The sequence below is a fragment of the Bactrocera dorsalis genome, chromosome 2 (assembly GCF_023373825.1).
Source record: "Bactrocera dorsalis isolate Fly_Bdor chromosome 2, ASM2337382v1, whole genome shotgun sequence".
Taxonomy (NCBI): Eukaryota; Metazoa; Arthropoda; class Insecta; order Diptera; family Tephritidae; genus Bactrocera; species Bactrocera dorsalis.
This window is the reverse complement of record NC_064304.1, coordinates 42,645,706-42,672,411: the sequence shown is the minus strand read 5'-3', so window position 1 is coordinate 42,672,411 and position 26,706 is coordinate 42,645,706. Positions and strand designations below refer to the sequence as shown.

Genomic DNA, 26,706 nt, shown 5'->3' with positions numbered 1-26,706 from the left:
CCTTATTGACGCAGACACCGTTTAGGCTATTATAGTTAAGTTTACAACAGCGCGCCAGTCGTTCATCCTTTTGGCGCCAATTGGAGATTCAAAAAGTATGGAAATGAAGTGAAAGTCTTCCTCTTCCTCTGCTGCCTCTTCGGCGAATACTCTCAGAGCTGGATTGTCTTCATCCATTCGGTCGAAATGACCTAGACCTAGACTTCATTCAGTGAACTAAATCAATGTCGACGCAAATCTTGTACAACTCATCGTTCCATCGAGTGCGCACTGGATTATAAATCCTCCGCAGAACCTTCTCTAACATCGACTTATCAGATGTTGTCATCGTCCATGCCTCCGCATCATATAGCAGGACGGGGATGAAGAGTGAATTGTGGAGTTTGGTCTTTGTTCTTACTTCTCAATTGCCTACTCAGGCCTACTTTCCTGTTGGAAAGAGTTGTTCAGCTTTTGACTTCGAGGCTGATATTGTTGTTGGTGTTAATACTGTTTACAAGATAGAGGAATTATCTCTATTCAGATCTGTGGCTCAAATTATTTTCTCCAGATTGTTCCAGTAGATTGAAGAAGTCACACGAAAGAGAATCTCTTTGACTCAAACCTAGTTTGACAACGAGCGGCTCGGGGAGGTCCATTCTGACGTTAATGAAGCTTTTGGTATAGCTAAACGTCAATTTACACAGCCGTTACTTTTGCGGGGTTACCAAATTCAGACATCGCGGCATAAAGGCAGCTCCTCTTCGTGCTGGCAAAAGCAGCTTTGAAATCGGGGAAGATGTTGGAAAATCAACAACAAAGCAGATATTCACCATGCGCCAAATCTTGGAAAAAGAGAATCGTCACGAGTCTTTTTCAAGATTTGGCGCATGGTGAATATCTGGTTTGTTGTTGATTTTCCAAGCATAAAGCCACACTGATAAGGTCCAATCACTTTGTTGACGCTGGGCTTTAAACAGTACGGTTGATAGAACCTTAAATGCGATGTTGAGGAAGCTTATCCCACGGTAATTGCCGCAGCTTGTGGGATCTCCGGTTTTGTGGAGAGTTAATTTAGTAAATTTCAATCGTCGGGCATGCTTTCGTCCGACCATAACCGCCGTACTGGAAAAGCCCAGTTGACAGTCTATCGGTCCCCGTCGCTTTGTGGGTTCTTCAGGCGAGTTATGGTATTTTAATAGCTCAAGCTTTATATGCTTTGTATCAATTTTTTCTGCGCAAAAGGTAAAAAGAAAAGAAACAGTGGAACATCTAAAGAGTATCATTCTAATCAAGTCAAAGCACTAATGGAGTCCATTAACTTGATTCGCTATAGTGTGATGATTAGCGAATAGAATAAATTATAGTAACAAAATTACTTTGCCTTTTCTTCTGGCTCATTCTGATCGTCTTTCGATCAATGCATAGTTCAAATTGATCATTTGTTGTCTAATCTGTTGGATTAGTCTCTAAAATTTAGTGTATTGATTCCAGGAGGATTCTAGACATAAAATTGCTTAATTTTCTGAACATTTTGTTCATATTAATTAGGATTTTATTTCATAAGAAAAGCTCTATATTAAATTTATAGAGCTAAATATGTACATACATACATGTGTATGTAAGAATATATTATTTGTTAATATTGTGTTGAATTACAGTCTGAGAACAGCTGTCATAGTTATCACAACTATGCGTCTTTCCCACCTTACTTTTGTCGTCACAACGAAAATCTTTTGTTATTTGACAGCACAATCGGCGAGCGGACAGTTAATAATCTCCCGAAGTGGCTATCATTAAAAAGACTGCTGCGACTACTTAGCTACACAGATTACTATTTTTTATACAAACACAGCAACAAGGTAAACACTAGTTCAAGAGCAGTCAACCTGGCATTTACAACAATACATAAATACTTACATACATACCACACATACATGCATACATAGCTATATTTCCTTTCGAAGACGAGCCTGCGCAACGCTTATCGCACTCTACACAACTCTGCTGTAAGCGTCTCCTTCAAACCCACCATGCTTCTGGTTTGAATATGTGTTTATTATGTAGACGCCCGCGCGTCGCTTGCTTCTTTGCTGAAACTGTGAAATTTTCGTTGCAATGAACGTTTAATTGTCTTTCCGTCTGTACTTTGTCACCCACACTTAATTGCTCTTGCCTGTAATTGCTGTTGCTGTTGTTGCTCTCGTGTTTATTGTTGTTCTTATTATTGTTATATTTTTTTTGTTGTTTTTGTTTTTGTTGTTATTCGTTACTACAATTGCCACTGTTTTCATTATCGCCGTCGCAGCCATTCACATGTTTATTCGGCGCTCAATGTCAAAATAAACTCGCCGTCTGCCACAGCATTCCTGCATGCCACACATACATACTACACACCCTGTCGCAAGTTTGCATCACAAACAAGCAGTTGTAGCAGCGACGGCGTTGCTATCATCATCATCTTACTAACAGGCTCTCGATTCATCGCTTATTTGCCGCGCATTTCTGTGTTTGTTTGTTTGCCATGGCGAATGACAGTAGAAGTGGCGTTTGTGGCATCCATACACACATATGTACTCGTAGTATATTCATCTGCATGTGAAAATAAATATTGTCACACTGTAACGTTGAAGCTTCTGCGCTTTTATATTTAACCAAAGTAGTCGCTTACGCTATTTACTTACATAAGCGCACATACATACATAATTTATTTAAATGAATTTGTTGCCAGCAAAGACAATGACTGCCACGCCACGCATGTCAACGACCATTTTTCTGCTCATTTATTTGAATTTGTACTTTCTCTTCCCCCCTCTCGCGCTCAGTTTACTCACCGTCTGTTTGCTTTGCTTTTCCAGTTTCACTTTGCCCTCCATTCCCCTAACGCATTTCTTGTTTTTGCTGTTGTTTTCCCAAAACCCTGGTAATTAAAAAGTATATACATACACTTACATATATATGTAAATGTACATACATACATATATGTATGCACTTGTTTTTAACCTTTGTTGTAGGTGCGCTCCTGATAAGTCACCAGGTACTAAAGTCGAGACTCGTTTTCTTGGTTATGACACAAAAAAACACCAATGAAACGAAGTATCTCATTACAGCAGTGCAAATATTTATAATTACTACACAATATACTATGTATATATTATGTGTATATAAGTATTATATATAGTACAAATGTAATTGTTTATAAAATGAGTATGAGGCACCGGCTTGACTGATTGGACTTTGCTCTTTGTCGCAATTATCAAAATTACAGAAAAAACATTTCCTTATAAATATTTGGCAGGCAAGTCTCTTCCCAAACAATAATTTTATTCACTGTATAGTAAATACAAGCATAATCTGACCTATTTCAGCAACCTACTAATTCTACTTATTTGTATAAACTCTGCATTCTTATGCTAAGCCACAAGCCGAAGTTGTAGACCCACAATTGCTAGTTAGCGAAAAAGAAATATTGGCCAAAGACGGATAAATTAGAAGTAACAAAACGTCTGCAATAGACGACATACTTTTAAAAGAAGCCATAACTTTGAAACCAAAATTATTCGCGCAAATGCACAATTTGAGTTTTAAAGGAGTGATATTTCCCGAACCATGGAAAGTCGAGCGATTGGTTTTACTTTCTAAACCAAAAAGCCTCCGGAGGAACCCGAGCATGCTTGACACAATTGTCAACATGTACGAAAGCTTAGGAAGACAGCGCTTGGCGTTAGCAATTCATGAAACCGGCGGATTATCAGAAAGACAATAAGAAAGAAGAGGTCCACCATTGACATTGGACATTGAGTTTCGAACTGGCATAGCGAAAGACAGAAGTCTTGCTCATAAGTACTAGAAAAGTGGAGGAAAGTATATCTCTCACCATGCGGGAGTGTGAGGTTCATTAATAGCCAAAACTAAAGTTTCTGAGAGTAATAATAGACTCAAGGCTCAAATTTAAGGATCATCTAGAATACATTCCAGGTAAAGCGAATAAAATCCTAAACGTCTCTTATCAAGAATGATGGCAAATAAAGGCTGTGTTCGTTCCAGCCGTTGATTTTTACTCAGAAAGGCAATGAGATCGCTTGTATTATATGTGGCTCTAATATGGATCCAGACGCTAAAGGCACTAAGAGTTCTCAGTGCTTTCCGAACAATTTTGAAGACACTCATAAGTCAGTGCACGGAAAACTTAATAGCTGACTAACTCAATTATAACAAAACTGAGACATATAGAGCAGGTTACGGATCCGTCAGTCTCTGCCATAGAGGAAACTTAAATGCCTTATCACTCCCACGTAGTAATACTTAATCTGATGGTTCCGTTGGAGAGTCAGGAGTAGGGAGTAGGTTAGGCTTAGTTTAATGTATACTTATTTAAGTCCATACACAAAGCTCTTTAATTTAGTCAATTTACAAATTGAATAAACATAACATTAATTGAATACACGAGCAGACGGAAGCACCCACTTAGTTCGTCAAGTCCTGCCTTTGTTAAGAAAAAATAGCACTTTTCCTTTAGTTTTTCATTAATAACTTTACTGTCTACTGCCATTTCGTCACACAATTTTCATTAAATGTCTGAAATCTCATTAAGCTAGAAAGCAATAAATCAAGCAGCAGCGACTGGTTGTCTGTCAGCAAGAAATATCAAAACATTAACGCCAACACTGTCAACTGTGACAAATGCCAATTGAAGGTTTCTTTCAATCGACAACAATGTCGGCAATTAACGAGCTTGTATTTAATTATTATATCAGCAAACAAATTCGCTCCGCGTCTTTAAGTAGTTTACGACAATAATCATAATTTCGTCGACAGCAATCAACAAAAGTACGAAGCATTGGCGCTGATGTGATGTGATCAAAAGCAGAAAGCCGCTATTTTTATGACTGATGGAAACTCATAAATACAGTCGAATATATACCAATATACAGTTACTAGTCTCCACCGTCACAACAAATTAGATCATCACTGAAACTCATCACAAAGCAAGCGTTTTCAGCTAATTCAGCGACATTTGTATTTCGCATTTTGACAGCAACTTGTCAGCCGTAAGTAGACAGCGCCATCATTGCTTACGTCAGAGACGCACAGTGTGGCTTTAGGGTGCTACTCGTGTGTTTAGTGTTATTTACTCAACGTGAAAATATTCACTTTTCTGCGCTGGAATGCGACAAATTGAGTTACAGAAATAGTTTGCGGATGGTTGCCACAGCGTTGGTGGCACCGACTTCACGCTCGTGTTGACTGCCTTTCAGAGCGCGTTGAGTGCCATTCATTGCAGCTACTATTTACTCGTATTGACTTGGTTGAGTAACCGACTGACTAATCGACTGCGGCACTTACTGACAATACGACCGACGCATCGGCCGATAGTCTGCCTGTCAGTCTGTTTGCTGCGTGAGTGCAGCTGCACGCAACAATAATTTCTACTTAAACGTGGTCACAATAATTGGAGCAAATGCACGTGTACCTAATTCTCTATTTGCCTTAGTTTTCGCCCATATTGTTTTTTATAATTATTTGTTTTGTTTGCTTGCTTTGCTGTCTTCTTTGGCTTTGTTTTTCCGCATAAGTAATTTTACTAATTGAATTTAATTTGTTTTGTACGTTGTTCCAATTTATTTTCATGTAAATGTGCTCCCATTGTTTAGTCAGTTTCGTGGTCAACCGCTTTGTTGATGAGCTTTTATGTAGCTGTTTACGGTTGTTCTGCAGGTTTTATTTGTTTAGTCCAGGTTTACCACATATTTTCATGAATCCACGACTTTGCTGGCGTTTATTAAGTCATTATTGATAATTTGTTGCTATTTTCGTTGATAATTATATTTGCATACATAAATATTAGTTATGGGCTCTCGTTGTCATAAATACTTACATACATACATATATATAGTTGATGTTAGATGAAGTCCCCAATACTTTGGTTAAGTTATTTTTAAAAGTCTTCAATTTGTTGAACGAATTTTTTATATTTGGTTAACACTGTTCCAAGTTATTTTGGATTTGTTATGAAAAGAAGAAGAAACACGACCAACATATAAAATTATGTGTTCGCCTGGGTCTTGAAATACCATAAAATACTATTGGAACAGCGCATCCATGGTCTCTTGTTATATATGGAGCAAACTGTCCATTGCATCATTAATTTGCGCTTTTTCGAAAGGGTGATCCATTTTGAGGTACTCTATTTTATTAAAGAAAAAACACAGACACTTAAAAATTAATGGAGAATTTTTATTGTAGTTCGAAAGAGGGTTCATCCCTTGAGTCCAATTTTCGATGACTCGTTCAAGCATTCCGACTAGTAACTGGCAAATGACACGCGTGATGTTTTGCTCCAAGACCTGAATCGAGCGGGATTGTGTGCATAGACTTTAGACTTTACATATACCCACAGGAAAGAGTCTAACGGTGTGATATCACACGATCTTGGTGGCCAATCGACCGTCCCAAACGTGAAATTATCTGCTCACCGAAGCGTTCTTTCAATAGATCCATTGATGGATGCGATGTGTAGGAAGTAGCGCCGTCTTGTTGAAACCAAATGTCGCCGAGATCACGAGCTTCAATTTCAGGCATCAAATAGTCGGTTAGCATGGCGCGAGAACGGTTGCCAATGACAGTTACGTTTTCACCGGCAACATTTTTGTATAAATATGGACCGATGATTCCACCGGCCTACACCAAACCGTTGTTTTTTCTGTATAAAATGACAGCTATTGAATGTCTTCAGGTTGATTTCCCTCCCAACAGCAATGTTGCTTGTTTACATACCCATTGCGCCACAAATAGATTTCATCGCTGAACAAAATTTTTCTCGAAAACGTCGGATCTTCTTGGAACTTTTCGAAAGCCCATAGAACGAAGCGATATAGCTTAGGAAGGTCGAGCGTTTACAGTTCTTGCACAAAATGTATTTTGTACGTTTTCAATTTAAGATCTCGGCATTAAAATGGGCCTAGTTGATCCATACGTCGGCCCGTGTTGCTGTGAACGGTGACGAATCGACTCTCCACGGTCTTTTTGTACACTCTTAACTAGGGCTGCTACATATATTTCCTTCACTGCTTGCTGGGCGTGGTCTATTCGATTATGTTGACCTTAAGTCGAGCGGAGTGCCCGAACACACATTCCTTACAGAACATGAATTTTCATGATAAAGTTGAACGATTTGTAAACGTTGTTAAGGCGTAAGTCTTTCCATGATGAAATTCCAAACAATACAGAAAAAAATAACATAGCAGCTTTGACATGACTCCCGCGTGATCTGCCAAAAAAATGGCTATTGGCTATAAAAAGTAACTCTACTTGGATCAACCGTTAGATGCTATAGTGGTCCAATATCGGTGGTTAGATCGACTTCTCAAAAATCCAAGGATTAGTTTGCGTATATAAGTATAATATATACTTATCTCGTCATGCTAATCATATATAGAAATACTGTGTCTCCTAGGTCTTACAAACTTACTGGCAAACGAATATTCCTTTTTCAGGGTATAATTAGGTTATGACATTTATTGCGCTTAAATAGAATTTTCCATCACTTCATATTTTAGCACAGATTAATATTCATTCAGTGTACAGTACAAACATTCATAACACCAAGAATAACTGCTAATAAATTTGCCAAAACCCGATATTGAAATGTTGTACACATCAAGCCGTTCGCAACAATAAATAAAACAATCTCAAATGGCCTCAATCCGTTAGCGAGCGGTGAATCTCATTTTCTGACAGACAATTTATGAGCGCCGCAAAAAGCGTTATTAATGCAATGCCGACTAATGTGTCATTAAATTGTATTTACATACATACAACAAACAACTGTGCTGATATACAAAAAATAAATATTTACTCGATGACCGTCAACGTATATGTCGCTCTAATAACTACATAACAAATGACGCTATTCATAATTTCAATTTGCCTGCTATATTTTTATACACTCGCAACATGTTGCACAGTGTATTATAATTTTGATACCTAGCAGTTGTTCGAGTGCCTGAAACTAAGCGAGACAGATGTTTAAGTTTAATAATATAAATGATCAGGATGACCAGACGAGTTAAAATCGCAGTGAGCTCAGCTGTTCGTCCTTCCATGCAAGCGATAAACTTGAGAAGTCTGGGGTACCATCATGTCACCTGGTTCTTTACATTGTATACTACGAGTATAAATCAGGCATGAATAGGGACATCGAAACAAAACTTGAACACAAGGCACTCACTTCTTAAAATTGTCGAAATCGGATCAATAATGCCCAAAGCGCTAAACAGCTTTCATAATTTCACACTTACGGTTGACTTTATCCGAGACTATTTTCTTCTATTATTGGGAGTGTTATTTACGTGGCTGGTCCCAAACCCAGGGCATAACCTGGAGAGGATAGTTCGCTTTCACCTTCTCACTTTGGCTCCCCTTCCCACTTAAGCTCGCCTTCCCACTTTAGCTCGCCTTGCCACTTTAGCTCTCCCTCAAACGGAGTTTGTTGGCTACCCAGAGGACACTTGGTCTCTGACCGGAAGTCGTGAGCTGCTTAAGCCCGTTGGAGGGACCAGGTGGAGAAGAGCCTTGTTACACTTGGAATATCCAATTGGAGCCAGACAGCGAAAAGTAAGAACGACTGGTGCGCTGTCGTAAACTCGCCTATAACAGCGTCGGTCGTGTTTACGCCTATAAAGAGGAATTGAAAGGTTGACGTTATACTATATTTATAGATTAAACGGTTGCTGAAGGCAACTCAGAGACTATTTTTTTCTGGTATTGACATTTCGTGACTCCCAAAACTGGATAAGATAGAGTCAACACTAACTCAAGATCCTATATTCGTAACCATTTCAAAGTTCCGTTATAGGTAAAAATTTGGCATTAGGTGTGTCTCTTGAATATAACAAAGATCTCGAAGTCTTGTGAACTCATCTTTAATTGCATATTTTTTAGAAAAATCTCTTCTTCAAATTTGCAAGAGTATCAAATTTTCGACTGCATCTGAACTTCGATCACCCTTACTCTAGTTATTGAATTTTTATTTTATATATTGCATTATTGGTGTGTTATGTGTGTTTTTATCGCCAACTGACAAATCTTTATCTCACAAATGTAGCATAAATTCCATTGTAAATCAACACGAACAATTCGACCAACTGACAATATCCGGTTTTAGTGGTGTTATTTATTGCATGAGCGCTTATAACTCATCGTACCCACTAACGTCCTATGCACATATTTACTTATAATAATGACTGCATATGAACATACATTTATATATATGTACATACTTATATATAAACGCAAGTGTGTATATGCAAATTCTGTTTGTGTTTGTTTCGCTAAAAAGCCTCACTAATTTGTTTAGTCATTTGCATTTGCATTTACAAGTATTTTACTGATAAACCCACACACACACAGACATACACCTCTACACAAAAATACATCCATATGTATGTATGTATTGCTCAACGGCCTGTTCGCCTCTGTGTCCGTCTGTTCGCGTCGTTGCGTGAGTCAATAAAGTGTTGAATTGCCATACATTTTTAATGGCATCAAATTAGCATTGAAACACAGGAGAACACAGTGAAATTCTGCTTTGCTAAATATTTACACAAAACACGATTAAAGTGTGCCTTTTGTTTCGAACATTATTGATTTAATGACGCAAAACGCACAGTCATACAAGCTCAAGCTTAATTACAGTTGAATTGAGTGGTTTACATAATTATGAAAATGTTCGCTTTCAACGTGAGACTTTATTTGTTTGTGGGCTATAGGAAAGAAGAAGTCAGGCAACGTTAATTTTGGTCGGGCGGCAATAAGTAGGAGGAAAAGACCTAATGAAATTACTATTCTCGAGGAAAAGTATTTTGCTTTGTGTTATCATTGAGTCCTTGAACTACGTAATGGACAAGCTTAGAGCTATTATCTACAATTTCAGATAGGTTAAAACATACTAATATAAACTATAAATTGTTAAGCTTTTAACATAATCTTAAAATTTCCTAATTTATTCTTCAAAATCTATGTGGTCCCTCTCAAAGTAAGGCCCTTTGGCCTTAATACATTTGTGCCAACCTTATTTTTCCAATCCTCGAAACAGTTGTTAAAGTCATATCCGGAATAGCGTTCAATGCGCGTTAAACGTGAATTGGATTAATGTCTTCAATTAACTCAAAACGGTTTCCCCGAAGCGGCCATTCGGAGCTAAACCAGGCGAATACGGTGGTTGCGACACGATATTGGTTGAAAATTTGGATATTCAGATCGTAAACATCGATGTCATCGCCAATATTTCAGTACATCCTGGTAGTCGATGTACCGAAGAATTTAGGTATTTGTTGAAAATCTGGTAAAATGAAGAAAATCTTTTTACTTTCGCTGCCGAAGGATCAGTTAGCCGCTTTATCCATAACATAAACCTTACAGGAATAAAAAGTTATCGGTTACGCTAGCTAGTAGGTCATGTTTTCGAAAGGGACGAAAGCGCTCCGGCCTTGAAGGTGTTAGATGCGGTACTTGCTGGTGGAAGCATTGTAGAGAAAGGAAAATATCTCCACTCCGTTGGAAAGTTAAGGCGGAGACAGGTGTGATTTCGCTTTTACAAGTATATTCAACTAACGCCAAATTGCGAGAAGAATAAACCAATGGGCCGCTAGAGTGGGTTCAACTCAATAAAGGTATTGTCATACATCCAGTGTTCGTCGAAAGCTGCATTCGAGTTAGCCTCTTTATCTATAGCTGGATGCTGAACGGAAAGTTTCAAGTACACAAATTTTCACTTCTTGAAAACCCGGAAACTTTGCATAACCAAAAACTCGCTGTCCATACAGCTTTTAGGTAGGAACCTCAGCTCCAACAGAACTAGAGTATGAACAACATCCGTTTCCTTTTTACGTGAGTACCTGCCGACGACGGCCTTACCCAACGGTGCTTAAAAGCACATACATCAAAACATGCTTCTTGCAAGTATTTTTTTCCACCTTGGTCGGGTTAGAGGCCGATCTAAAACCTCTGCCATGCTGTGGGTTCGGCACCCGACCGCAGTGCGATTTCGCACTGAATAAACTTTACAGTTCTATTTGCCTTTAGGTTTAAGTCACAACCACAATGAATCTCCCCAAAGGCCAAACCCAATGAGTAGATTAGAGCGAACTCCACGGGGTTAGTGTTTCCCGTGGTAACAGATTTAAGTCCTCGGTGAGACCTTTTAGCTTTTGCTACTACCAGTTGAACACCCATCAAACTCAACGACTTGTGACATTTGTCACTTGAGCTTTTTTTTTTGTCCTTTCAGTAGAAGGAATCTCTTTTAATTCAAGCCGAGTATTATAGCACTATTTCTGACAAGACCATGCCGAAATTTCGAGGCAAGTAAAAAAGCAGACATAGTGCATATTCTACTCCCGCTTGCTACGGAAAACTACAGTATAGACAGTAAGTTAGTTTATTCCTCAGTTAAAAGTTAATATTTTCTGCAAGCCGTTCGTAGAACCGCTCTTTCGTGGCTTCAGCGGTGATTTCAATTCTGGTTGGCAACCTTGGCTTGTAGGGCATTATCAGAAGATAGCGAGAGGTTTTCTGGTCAACTAATGACCACCAAATATTCCATGAACGTAATGGGATTGTGCTAAACTCATTATTTACTCATTCATTAAATTTTACTTAAATTTATTTTTTCCCTTGAATACATTTTGAAGCAAATTAATTTCTTCCCCTTTTTGGTGCATACTTTAATAAACTCATTAGCATGCAAATTAACTGAGAGCGCAGAATAAATGCTCGTAAACATCAGATGTTGTCCAAAGCTCATTTCACAGCGGCGCTGCACATTCACAATGACGACAGCAGCTGGGAGAGGCGAATTGAGCCACAAGCAAGCTGCTGCACTAAAACTTGATGAACTGCTCGAGTGCCAAAGTTGAGAGACTTACACACAAGCACACACACTGGCGTGTGTACATAGTTCTTTTTGTTGTTGTTTATATGCTAAAAATACTTCCTCATTTCGCTGACCAGATTTACTTCCTGTTCGATCTAAAATAGCTTAGCAGGTGCGTGTGTGGAAGTTCGTTCACATATTATTTTAGTGTTGGCTCCTCAGTGGCTGACAAGTACTCGTATGCGGTTTACCTTTTCCTGTGTGCCCTCGGTGGCTTAAAGTCAGTGAATTTGCACTTGCAGCTTGAAACTTTTGCACACACTCACTTGATTTCGGTCCGAACTTTAGCATGTTCTCCTGCATACGAGTATAAAGGTTGATTGGCATTGTTGTTGCTATTGGTATGCTTCCGTAAACTTTTTCAACTTTCAGCTTATCGCAAAGTTTTGTTTAAGCACTATAAGTTCTGTTGTTATTGCCGCAACAATGCTCAACCTCAACCCCGATCACCAAACCCCAGACTCTTAAACTGCCAACTCACTGTCCTTTGAGTGCTCGTGTGTGTGTGTGCAATAACCAGCGACCGCCGGCACCTCATTTGCCAACAACAACTGGAATGCGTCAGTGGTGACTGTGGCGGTGGCGCCGCCGACGCCGTGCAACCTGACCGCCTGTCCGGCTCTGTGTGGCAGCTTGTCTGCTGCTTACTCATTACACCTGAGGGCTGACTATCAAGGTTTACCGTTTAATTTCTGTGTTTTATTATGCACCAATGTTTTTGCTTTTATTGTTTCTTCTGTTTTGCTTTTTGTGTGTTATTGTTGCTGCTTGCACATGCTTATATTTGTTGTTATTTTTTCTTACCCATATTTGTATATACTTATAATCTCACCTACATAACATGTTGCGTAAAGATATTATAGCTTTATGGTTTAGTTTAACGGTTTTTTGTAAGAGCAATCGTTGTGATTTACGTGAGTACCTGCCGAAGACGGCCTTACCTCACGGTGCTTTCAAGAAGCACATAGTTCAATGCATAGTTAATCAGCGCTCCAAATTATAAATGAATTTTGTACGTATTTTTTGGTTTCAATTGGTCTAGGTGAGGACACCTTTTCCACCTTGGTCGGGTACGAGGCCCATCTAAAACCTCTTCGAATTCTGGGTCCGGCACCCGGCCACAGCGCGACTCCACACTGGATTGAATTTTTCTACCCTACCTGCCTTTAGGTTTAAACCACAGCCACCTTGAATCTCCCTAAAATGCCAAACTCAATGAGCAGGTTGGAGTAAACTCTAAGGCCCAGCTGCTCCTCGTGGTACCAGGTTAAAGTCTCTGGTAAAACCTTATAGCTTTTGCTAGTACCAGTTGAGAGCCTACATCTCAACGACTGGTGACATTTGTCGCTTGAACTTCAAATGTCTTTTTATTAGGATATTCATTCAAAGTCTATAATATCATTTCAAATTCAGTATTATAGGACTATTTCTGACATAGACTATGCTGACATTTCAAGGCAAACCTAAAAGAAAGACATAGTGCATATGGATTTTAGTCCCCTGTTACTACAGGCATATCTTACAGCGGGCAAATTCTAACCCCTGCCGGCTGGGGGAGTTTCTTTGTAGCATTCCAAAACATTCATATCCTCAAGCAGTTATGTCCGAATCAAAATTTTAACCGCAGACGCAAATAATTGCAGACATGCACTGACAGACATTCACAGTTGAGCTATTAACACCTTCACAAACTCTCTCCCAGTGAATGGCGTACTTGAAGTCAAACCATCACCCATTGCAAACGAACAGCTGGAGTTGCCACAAGAAACGAGAGCGCAGCTTCGTTCTGGAGACTGTAGTATTTTAAACTCCTACTTATCTAGAATATACCCTGACATATCAAGCATAGTCCAGCGTGCAAGGAATCCTTGCTAACCCCACACGTCTGACAGTCCATCCAAAACAGCACGTTTACTGAACCTTCCGGTGGATGACGTCGATTGCAACTTATTCAATCCTTACCATCCTAACGGGGATTAGGTGCCCGTTACAACAACAAGAACAACGTAGGATCCGTTATGTAACCCCAATAAACCCAATTCCATCTCTTAAAAATACAACTAAACATATCAGCATCCATTGAAAAGGCGAATTACGCAATATTCATATTTGCTTGTAACGCCATCAGATTGTATTGCTAAGTACCCTCATATCTTAGAAACTCTTAAAGATAATCTCCCATAAAAACTTTTGGTTTCGCTAACACCAAGCACTTCCTTACTTTAGTGTTTTGGTGCTAACTAATAGGTTGCGGTTCTCAGCCGATTGCATTCCACGCTCATTGTGGCATGAATAACTTTTGTCATATAATTTTTTGTTATTGTTTTGTGCTTTCTATTTATCATCCTAAACACAAAGTTTCCATTATGCTGCTGCTGCTGTTCATACAATATCGTACCTTTTAATATTGCTGTTATTATTTTCATTATTGTGCCACATCCAGGTTGTCACTTTTGTGCTGTTTTGTCTACGCCATTGTCTTAAGTTGAAGGTTAAATAGAACTTCTTGGTTTTACTTGGCTCAGCCAACACCTTGCTGTTGGCCTGTCCAGCTCTTCCTTTGACATTTAGCTGGCTTATCAACGTCTTAAGGCAAAACTCTATGTGCTCTCAGTATTTATATATTTGTGTATACCCACCGTTATGGTTATGTGGCTGCTTGTGTAAGCTGTTGCTGTCGACCTGCACAAACTTTTTGGGCTCATTCAAGTTTGGCTGCCAGCTATTTAAGTTGTTCGGTGGCTTTGTGTTGATAGGCCGCAGACATTAACCGCTCGAGGCCATACGACTTACTTTACTTAAGAAACAAGCACTTTTACTTTACCACCAACACTTCCACTTTGACTTCGTATACGCTTCGAACATTTGTTTTGTTGCCCTGCTTTGTGGCCTTCTTGGCCTCCCCTTTTAAGCAAAGTGTGAACATCTTATTTCAAGTACAAAAATTTATTTGATTTGATATCAAAGGTGTTATGTAAGGGCTTGTTGTGGTTCATCCGCCTATTGGCTGCGGTGCTCTCGTATATTGGGTGTTTTCATACGATTTGCTGTTGTTTCTTGCCGAAGTTTTATTGTTGAATTAACTAATTAAAAAGTTATGCCCAAATATGTCAGGTGGTTTGCGGATTTGTTGTGAAACCTGCTTGTTTATTGGATTTGTGGTGAAAGTTTGGTGATTAGCTTTATGAAGAGTGAGTTTTTCATGGTCCCCTTACTTCGATTATTTGAGAATTAAAAATAATTTACATATAATTATGAAGTTAAGGTAACAAGCTCTACGTACGCCCATTAACTTAATGGTCTCTCCAGATATATACCGCAATTAACTTAAGAGATTATATGTTAAATATACTGGAGTCGAGGGCTTATTCATTATGTGAATCAAGTCAACTTTTCAATACCATACACATGTTGAAGATTATAGTAAAAAGTGTTCACCGTGAGTAGAGGTTGAAAGAGCACACTGCCACTGCGCCTGCAGCTATATCTTAGTTCGTTCCCCATTTCTTCTAATTTTGGTAACCACCCTCAGCATGGGTTGAGAAGCCTTGACCATATTTCTGCCGTGTAGATGCTTCTAATGAAATCCAATGCCCATTTAGAGTCAAATTACTTGTAGTTTTGTTCGTTCTATTTATTAAATATCGTCAAGGTGGTCTCTAATTATAAAGTATGGCTTCGTAACATTTTCCCATAATCATGTTCATAATATTTGTTCGAGACTTCAAGATAACCCAGAATTTTTGCTCAAAATACAAAAATTAAATAAATAATATAGACTAAAGTAGTTCTACTAGTCTAATTGTCGAAGAAGTAATATCTTTCAGATCTTAGTATTCCGAAGTTTTTTATGAATACTACCATGTTGCTACCTTTCCGCTTATCTCTTAATGAAGATCCTGACTTTCCATATCCTTCCCCGAATATTTTCGATTTCAATCCTTTTAAACTTCACTTAAAATAGCCTTCCTGATTTTCTTTATCCTTTCGAGACCTTTTTTATTTTCAATACTTCCTTGCTGAAAACTCTTTCCGTCGACTTTCGGGTTTCTAAATGACGGTGTAATTAAGTAGGAAATATGGTAAGAAGATAACCTTCCTGACCTGATTTTCAAGATTCAATTCGTTCTCTTCGAAGCACTTAAGAAACTTCGGTAGAAAGTTTCGTAAATGCTTCGGTACGGTAATGATTTTAAATTCTTTAGCATTGAAGTGCTGTTGACTGTAGTTCGGGCCTGTTGTTGCGAAACTATCAGCAGTTGATAGTTTCTATATGCTATATCATCTTAAAATTAACGAATTTTTTGTTTTTGTTCTTGGAGTGGGAATCTTTAAAGATATTTAATAATTTTTCGGACGATATGTACGATTCGTATTGACCGCTAAAGATACACCGTTGGGACCACGCCCAAGCAGGATTTGCAGCACAGTACTCATGGCTTGTATTCGGCCCACAGGACCGCAGTCATGCATTTTCGACCTAAGTCCAGTTAATCCTTCTGTTTTCACTGCGCTCTCATTCTTTTCTCCTTATCTTTTGCAAAGATATAGCTGCTCACTCTGTCCGATGAATAATATTGCAACATAGCTTTTTAAATTCCAAAAAGTAAGGTTATGCTACGCTACTTTCAAAGCAACTTATTATATACGAGTGTAAGGCGACTAATATTCATTTACGCGAACGTAATAACCGGTCCACTTAATTACACGTGCTGCGTTCATTATGGCACCTTTTCTCTTTTATTAAATAATCTACGATTTCAAGAAATAAATTGATATAACTAATTGAAACAGCACCATGACTAATCGCGTAACAAAATGTCAACTCAACATTTAACACACCTGCCAACAACGGCTCAGTTTCTCAGTCGCTCAATGCTATTCAACTGTCAGTTGTTCGTGTGAGCGCTGACGTCACTCAGATGTATGACATTGTGTGGTGTGTGGTTATCCATGTTGTTTTTGTTGTATTGTGACTTAATTAAACGTGAGGCAAGTAATTAGTTTAAATTGAGCTAAACCAAGGAGTTGTAATGGCTAACGGCCAGTCCGTCACTCAGGCACGCAGACAGACATCCGACGAGGCAAGTGGTCGAACAAGACGCCGCACCGCAAATAAGAAATGAAAAATTCAAATTGCGTTTACATGTGCGGCTTGTACGACAACGAGAACTGCCTACTTTGACAAATGCGACTCGCTCGTAGCAACTTACCGCCTGTCTGCGCGCTTGCCTTCTCAGTCTTGGCAGACCGCTTTCCGGGCTTTCGAAAACATGTCGCAAAGTAAAGAGTGAATTAATTTTGTGCTCACTGGCGTGTGTCGCCATTTGCTACCGATTGCTTAATATCCTTATTACCATGTACATATGTTTGTGTGTTGCTTGTCCTTAGCAAGTTTTACACATTTTTAATTTGTAACATTTTTTTTTTACCTCTGCAAAACATGCTTCTTAACTCATTCAACCCTGTTTTTTTCTCTTTTCAGCCCAACCGGTGCAACATTGCGTACACAGTACGAAATAAAGGATTATTTATTGTCACCGGGTACCTGTAAGTGTGGTCTACCATGTCCATTACGGCCGGAGTATTTCTTCGATTTCAATGCTCAGGTGAGTGCTGTTGAAGTTATTTTCAGTTCAAATGCAAACCATGCAACAAATCTGCCGTTTCACCGCCGCAGCTGTTGTCCTGCCAACCGTTTTTGTTCGGAAGTTGCGGTTTTTAGTACGAGCGGGTGGTTTTGGGTTCAAATTGAAAATTGCAAAACTCTAGCGTATTCATACGGTGTGCGGCAACCCTTTGGGAATTGTGTCTGCAGCCTGTGATTGAGTTGGAATTGTATAAATGGTTCTAATGGAATTACTAAATAGATCTTTCTTGTAAGTAGAAAGGATATCGGTGTATAGAATTTGGTCTATTAACTACCTTGCTCTTTTCCTACGCTTTCGCTTTGTGCATATTTGCCGTCAGTCTCTTAAATTTGTTGTCGAACTTAAATTACACAACAAAATGTTATTTGCTCTTGACAAGAGTAAATAGTCAGTTTTTCAAGGTTTAGCAAGCCTATAGCAGACATTAGATCATCGTAGCTTAATAGATGTTGGTTGCCTTATGCTGAAATCTTACTTACTGTGCTACTTACTAGTATTGCATACAGCGAAAGCCTTACAACAGTAACTTATTTTGCTTTCATATGCATATATTTCTGCAATCCAAATCTCATATACTTCAATCTCATTACCTCGTCTTTCCCTTTACTTTAAACAGGCGTTAAAACTCTCATCCGAGGCTGTTTTATTCTTTTCATTGGGGCTGTCTTTTACATGGCGGTTCCCAAACTCTTCTCACTTTAGCTCGCCTTCATGCAGATGTTACCAGAGGATACTTGGTCTAAGACCGAAAGTCGTGAGCTGCTTGAGCCATATGTAAAATAAACTTTCAGACTACTCCCAAGTGAATGGCGCTCAGAGAACATTCCTCACTTGCGTAAACATAGCTCCATTCTATTGTTCAAGCTCAATATTGCCTCGTCGTTTCCTTGACATTAAACTTAGTGGCGTCGTATAGGCAGCTGTTTCGCTAAAGTGGCACTAAAACTACCGAAATGATGTTATCTAATTCCTAGCAGAGAAGTCTAACCCGAAAGTATTTCATTCTCTTGCTTCGAGGTCTGAAAAGACGAGTTGCAGAGCGCTCAGTCTGTACTTTGAACTGTGGCTAGGCGTTTACACGTTACTGAGATTTTGGTAAGGTTAACTCTCATATGCGCCTCGCTTCAACTGAGAGCGTCATTTTTAAGCGGCAACAGTACCGTATTGCGTTTTACCATCCGTCGATGATTATGAACTTGTGAAACATTTTGCTATTATGGAGCTGGTTGTTTCGTCTGTTCGTGTTATTGTTGTGGCGCCACAATTCTGCCGAGTTCAAAAAATACAAAATCCGGCTCCGTTCCGGTTACAAAGACCCGACTGTTGTGGGAACGGGTCTGCTTGTATGTCGGCATACACGGCTATGAGATATCGATCTAAAATTCTACACATGATCTCTTCTCTACAATAAGCTGCTCATTTGTCCGAACCGTCATTATCGGACCACTAGAGCTTTAGAAGCCATAGCTTTTTCGTTTCGTGAGGTATTCTCAAGAAATTCGGTGTGGGTTATTGTCCAAGGCAATGGGAAATAGTTCAGATCGGATCACCATAGCATATAGCTGCAAAAATACAAAATATTCAATCAAAATGAAGTTCTGTAAGGAATCTGTGAAGTATGTATTTTCCAGAGCCCCGTGAAGAAACACTAATCTTTTTAAGTCTCTACAAGAAACATTAGGAGTATCAATAACACATTTATTTGTTTCTCTGTCTCTTTGATTCTTAACATTTTTTTAAGTCTAAAACTGCAGAGCCATTAGGCAAATATTTGTGCCTCGTCGCTCCCAGTTTAAATCACTGATTTCTAAGCTCAAATACATATCTCGAGAAATATCTTTCTCTAAGACCGAATTGAGACTTAAATTGACTGTTAGCTAAGGCTATAATGAAAGCTCGTCGGTTATTCGAGGGCGAGTCGCACTTCACCTTGTCATGCAACTATAAATTCCTCATTTTACAATAAAAAATCTAAAAATAACTAATATATGCATTATAAACTAAAACTTTGTATGCGCTTCAGCAATTAATTATTCGATAATTTATTAAAAAATAAGCGTAGTTTCACTGATTTCTCCTTTGTCGTTGGGCGACAGCGCTTCACTTCGTGACTGTCGCATCACAAAAGCGCTTATAACGATTAATAATTACATGTTGCCGTACAAGCCAGCGCACATACATACATACATGCACACACAATGTAGTTTTTCCATGATTTCTTGGCCGCCGCCCACCGCCAACACCCCGCTACCAGCTGCAACAAAGCCTTTTTTAGACTCGGCCCTTCATTTTTTGTCGTTTCACTACACTTGGCCTTCAGTAAAATTTAATTATAAATAATTGTACGATATAAATCAACACAATTGACGAGACAAGTCTGTCCTTGCTGGTGTGTATGAAGTTGCATTGCCATGACAAGTGATACACTCACTCGCTTGACAAGCGAACAAAGTGCCCATGCGACATACACACACACACACACCCATAGTCGTGCCTAGGAGCAGTCGCACTCTAGCTGCTCATCGTTCATCGTCATATTCGCGCACTGGTAGGCTGGCTAAGCAGTGTTTGTTAACACATAGTCGTCATAAATTCAGTGGGGCACGCATCCTCCTTACTTGCCGCTGCCACCACTGCAACACGCACAGGCACACACATGCAGTCGTGTATCGCCTGCATTGACCATGAAAAAGTCGACAACAAAATAATTGGCTTTACGCTAGGATGTCAATTATAATTATAAAACTTAATTATAGCAGCAGCGAGGCAGCATTTTTTTCCGATCCCAGAAAGAAATCAATGCATAAAATTCGTTTTGTGGCGAGCAGCATGTGGCGGCGGCTGTTGAAGGACGCAGAACTGGTATGCAATGCTAAATGTCCCCTCGGATGAGCAGCTATGCATTGGCTACATGCACATATACTCATAAATGCATACAAACGGATGTGTGTGGACTTATATCTGCTGTAATAAAGGCCAGTAAAGGTGCATGCCGCATACAGCCACTCGAAAGTTGCGCAAAAAATGAAGGGAATCTGTCGCAACAGCAAAGCGCCTCATACATACCTACACAATCGCATGTACATGTGTACATATGTATAAAGTTTATTTGCCTTACAAAGTTGCATATTCCTGCGGCTCCGATTTTCCATGCTCGGTTCGGCCATCTAGTTTGGCAGCAACCACTCGTCAGCAACATAAGTGCAGCAACACCAGTAGCACCACGCAGTGTACCGGCCATAGATCATTTTATTTTGATCCATTGACAATTTGTTGGCGTCCATCTTTATCACTTTATGGCATTGTCGATTAACAAAGCACCAACAACACTTATAAAGTACTGCAAAATGAACTACCGCACAGTGGAACAGAAAAATTTTGCTGGGTATAGGTACATTTCTCTTATGTAAAGGTTCTGTTTTAGGCATGTAGTTTGTTAGAAAAAATTAAAGATATATTATATAATTTAAAGAAATATCAAAGAATTTAGCTTACTCATAAAGAAAAGGATTTGTCATCGTGTTTTAAAAGTGATTTCAGGCAAGCGAGCCCCGCGGCTGGCTCGAATAAATTTTTAATTTCGATCACTTTGTAATCATTAGTTGTCATAAAGGTCGAAAGAACAGTTGGTATGATGAGGACTGTCATATCGTAGTGGAGAGAAAGCAGACTGCCAACCTCCCACAACGCAAGCGAGGTGGGATAGATACCAAGAGTTGAAGAGATAACGAGTCGCCGAGGCAGACAAAACAGAAAGAGGGCGAATTGCGTGAGTGTGAAGAGCTTAACAAGCTGACTGACAGGGGTAATGCTCGAAAATTCTATGAAAAGATGCGGCGGCTAACAGAAGATTTCAAGAGCGGAGCATACTTTTGTAGGACCCAAAGTGGTGATCTAGTGGCTGACATTTAGAGCATACTGAAGTTATTTTGGGAACACTTTTCCAGCCAGCTGAACGGCAGTGAAAATTTAGCATCTGGAAATGGCGAACCCGATTCCCCAATTAATGACGATGGAATAAATTTCCATTGCCCAATCTACAAAAAGGGGGACCCCATCTGCGCCAACTTAATATCGCATATAAAGTTTTATCGAGCGTAGAATGAGAAATACTGAAACCCACCGTCAAAAAACTGATTGGACCTTACCAGTGTAGCTTTAGATCTGAAAAATCTAGTACCGACCAGATTTTCATTATGCTTGGAAAAAACTCGTTAACGGAAGAAGAAAATAATACGAGCTGCAAAGCTAAATAGAAAAGATGCAATTTTCTACAACAGTTAGTTCTGTTTTCTTTAAAGTGGATAAGGAAGTGTTTGGGTCTGGTTGTGAACGAAAGGCAGACGAAAAATCGCCTGTCATCAAACATATGTACAGTCATCGCATACGCGACTTGACTGGCACGTCACTGTTGCACGTTGAAATCCACCGCAGAATAAGTCTACCAATAGGTGCTACTTTGGACTGAGTAGGCAATGAAAAGTAAAGTCCTTTCTGGACGAACAAAAACTAAACTCTATAATTCCCGCATTATTCCCGTCCAGCTATATGGAGCGGGTCCGTTGACAATGACATCATTTGATGAGATGACCTTGGTAGTGTTCGCGAGAAATGTTTTGCGAAGATTTATGGTCCTTTGCGCATTGACAACGGCGAGTACCGCAGTCGATGGAACGATGAGCTGTACGAGATATACGCTGACATTCTAGTCTAATTTTGATACTTCACCTAGTTCCTTGCACTGTGGAGCTCCTTGGTATCTCTGAATATAGCAGGATATAAGTTGTGGAGGTGTTCCAGCGTCTCTCTCATGCCTACTTGCCTGCTCTCTCTTCGTGTCATCAGAGTTTTGGAGTACACAAATTAGCCAGAGATACTTTTTCGTACCGCCTAATGAAAGAAAACTTGAAATTAAAAAAAAAAAAAATTTAGTCCCCTATTCGCGTAGCTTCTGAACACTGTACGCTGTAAAGCAACCGTCTGCAACCCCTTACAAGCTCTTACACAAAAAATGCCATTTTGTGGAGATACGAGGACAAATGACAGTCAGTAAATTTTCAACTGAAATCCGATGAGTTCAGCGTCAAGAACACAAAACCAACAGCAAACAGGGTACACAAGTTGCCGGTGTTGTTGCAACATGTTTTGATTGAAAAGTGGCAAGCTGCATCGATTTCGCAATGCTTGTGGCGCACACTTTATTCCCACCATTGAGGACGCACCATTTCTTGCCGCCGTTTTTTTTTTTTGCTGGTGCTATTTTGAAGCGTAGAATTCATTTTAGTCTTTCGGTTTCTGTGACAATTTTATTTTCAACTTGACTCTTTTACGCTGCACTTCAATTGCTTCTTTTAGCGCTATGCGACGGCGCACCACCGGAAGTCCTTTGGCATTCGAGCCAGTTCGGCGTTAAAGGTAGACAAACAAAAAACGCAGCAAAGTAGTGCGACAACAAATACAAATGGGCGGACGAGATAAAAACATTAAGCAGTAGCAAAAATGAAAAATAAAACGTAGAAAGGGGGGAAGAAAGAAGGGTTCAACAGTAGACATAATAAGCCCACAGGGAGCTATTTTTATCGCGATTAAGTTACGCCGTTTTTATTTAAGCTCAGAAAGGACTTTAAGTGTTTATAGCCGCTGCTGCTCTTATCTCTTATTATTTATTTGTCTATCATTGTTGCTATTTTCAGCGTGTTTTGTTTGCTATTTAAAAAGGAATTATTTCGAGTAATGCAATTATTTCGTTAGAGGGTACCGTCTACCGTTTGCATTTTGAAAATTTGAATTTAATGGTAGGAGACACACTTAAAACTTAACCTTAAATGCTTTGTGACTTGGTATTTTCGTTAAATTTCTTTTTTTTTTTGTCAGTACTCTAAAATATTTTACTGATATTTTAAATTGGAAATCTGGAGGGGCTCAAATTTATTCCTCCAAGCAAATTGGCCGTCGTCCTTGAGCTTTAAGTGACGCAATTTTCTAGTCCTCTCTACTTTTATCCTTATACAAAAACGAGAGAACCTTAACTTCACATACACCGATACTAAAATAGCTTTCACAGTTACATTACTCATAGCATAAAAGGATATAATCGGTATCTTGACTTTGTTTGTATAGCAGCTATTGCTATAGTGGTCCGATCTGGTAAATTTCTTCTAGTATTATAGCACAGTCAGGACAATAAAAACATTGTGGCTAACTTAATATAACCTGTTCAGCTTACTTTTTGGGTTCCAGTCCACAAGGTCATTCCGGGAAATGAAACAGGCATTTGTTTGACTACCAAGCCGAACGGTACAGAAAATACACAAGTTACTAAATACAATACACATTGAAATTTCCGAAACGGCTGACAGACAAAATAGGGTGAGATGGAGTTCCTTAAGGACTTGCTGGATCGCCAAGAACAGGTGCAAAAGCACTGAAGGAAATTACGCATGAGATTTGCGCACACGGTTTGCGATAACATTAGAGGACGGTTGTTGGCCTATTGGCAGGTCAAAATTTACCAGAATATGTACACATCACATGCGAGCCGAATGGGTAACCGATAACTCAAGCAGCAAGTGCGAGGAAGAAGGAATGAGGGAGACGCTGTAATACCTCTTCTGCTTCTGTCTGGTCTTATCTGGAATTACTAGATATCTAGGGCATTGACAAAGTGCTTGTTGGAGTATAAAAGTAAGATTTCAAGTATTGACAGTTCTGAAGAACTAGTTGAAAATATCAAAATAAGAGGATGAAACCCTCAGCTCGTATTAAACTCAACCTCTATATGGTATTACGCAAGATATACAGGTATAGTTCTATATATGGCGAGAGAGCAAGGCGGTATAACAAATCTTAATCTTGCCGCCTTTCCCGGCTTTTAGCGTAAATTTAAGCATACATTCTTTTTACTGAGATTTTCGTAGTTAAAAACTTTGTCGGAACATTAATTTGTATCGCTTCTGGTAAACATTTATCGAAGTCACAACTCACCGTCCTATTAATAATTAGTGGCTGCAGTAACTGCAATTCATTGATAACATCTTCTGTTTTGAAAACCGTTTTGAATATCCATTAATTAATAGGTCTAATCATAGAATCCTTTTCGTTCGAAAAACTTGTCGATTCGATCGAAGTAAATTACGTCTAAATCAATAAATCCATACCAAGAACACATTTATCTATGAAGCTAAATTCACTTATCGACTCGAGATATTACATTCCGTGGTTAACAGATGTCCTAACCTCGAAACACTCGTAACCGAAAAATCGAGAATGGTTTACGAAATCTATCTGTTGATCAGTGAATTGCGGAAACTTAAAAAAGTGGAGCATTATGTGAATAAATTATTAAGGACGTACTAAGTTATGTTTAAATGTGTATTTTAGAGACAAGATACAAAAATTATCACGTTGAGTCAATTTTTTATGACTCTTTCGAAATTTTCGACTGATATCTGGTGAATGACACACGTGATGTTTGAATACAACGCCTGAATCGAAGCGAGATTGTCCGTATAGACTTTATATTTTACATATCTCTTCAGGAAGAAGTCTAACGGTATGGTACCACACAATCTTGGGTGGCCAATCGACCGGCCCAAAACGTGAAATTATCTGCTCACTCAGTGTTCTCTGATTAAATCCATTGAATGGTGCGATGTGTGGAAAGTCGCCGTCTTCTTTAAATCAAGTGTCGCAGTAGTAACGAGCTGCAAATGCAGGCATCAAATGATCCGTTTTCAAGGCGCGATAACGGTCTCCATTGACGGTTACGTTCTCACCGGCATCATTTCTGAAGAAATATGGACCGATGATTCTCCCGGCCCACAAACCACACCGAACCGTTGTTTTTTCAGGATGAAATGGCAGATTTTGAATCTTTTCAGGTTGCTGTCCGTCCCAAATTCGCATCCCAATGCAATTTCTTCTGTTTGTAAATCCACTGAGCCAGAAATGGACCTCATCGTTGAACAAAATTTGTCTCGAAAATTTCGGATCTTCTTGTCTTTGATGTCGTTTGAGGAGGTCGTGCAACTTCAGTTCTTGCACAAGCTGGACTTTGTACACTTTCGATCAAAGATCTCAGCGTACAATTCGCTTAGTAATTTCATACGTTAGTTCGAGTTTCTGCGAATGCCGCCGAATTGACTCTCCGGCGTAAGTCGTTCCACGATGAAATGCCAAACAATACTAACATGACAGCTTGATACAACTCTCACGTGATCTGTCGAAACAGATTATTAAAAAAAAATAACTTTACTTGGATCACCCGTTAATTGACTCGGAGATACTCCATAGTTCTTGAGAACTTTAATCTGCATTTGTTATTGGACCACACTTCTTCGAAAATAATATTATCGCTTATTTTGTGTCACGTGCCACTTGGACTTTCGTCATTTAAAAGTACTTTTTACTGTCGTTGATTTTACCATAAAATTTGCTCTTATTTTTATGTCTTCATGTGCTTGATATTCGCTTCCAGCACTTTAATGAACTCGACTTGCGTAAATTAAATAGCGCCAAAGCCAGCAAATTGTCAGGTGGCAGAAGCCGGCAACTAATTTATGTGTTAGCCGTTGCAACTAAATATCTATGCGGCTGCCAGAAAGTGTTGGCCTTTATCTGTTATACAAGTCTAATTTCTGCCACCGTTAGACTACTGCCAACAACCAACTCGTGGACATATAGCAATGCGCTGCCAATGCCAATTGGAAATAGCTGCTCTTTTACTGCCATTTCCGGTGTCAGGCTACAGAGCCCAGCCAACCGCGCCAGTTCGCAGGGGTTTATTTGGCCCCACCCATTAGCGCTGTTGGAGTAATCGAGGAGGCAACCACATTACAACAGCAACTTTAGGCTTTGCTTTAGTTGTTTCTACACTCTTTATTGCAGCGCGGTTGATTGGTTTCGTCGGATAAAAAAGCAAATGGAAGCACAACAACAACGGCAAGTGACTAAACAAGAAGTCGCACAAAAACCAATGTCGAACATGGAATTCCATCAGATTAATGCTTGTTAATATTGTCGCCAATTTAATAGATATTCGTCTACCCAGCGTCGCACACCAACTGCTGGCCACCAAGCGATGCAGAGACATACCACTACAGTCTGTCGGTTGCAAAAGTGGCAAATGTTAAAAAAATGTTG

At 39.3% G+C, this 26,706-nt stretch overlaps 1 protein-coding gene across 6 annotated transcripts in view; it reads left to right on the top strand.

The window, feature by feature from the left end:
* LOC125776421 (transcription factor SPT20 homolog) overlaps positions 1-26,706 on the top strand; it is a 354,201-nt gene that overhangs the window by 85,571 nt on the left and 241,924 nt on the right. For all 6 annotated transcript variants that reach the window (XM_049448219.1, XM_049448216.1, XM_049448215.1 and 3 more), the window contains one exon: positions 17,400-17,523. In XM_049448219.1, coding sequence (XP_049304176.1) covers positions 17,400-17,523 — 124 coding nt within the window. The remainder of the gene's footprint in view (positions 1-17,399; positions 17,524-26,706) is intronic.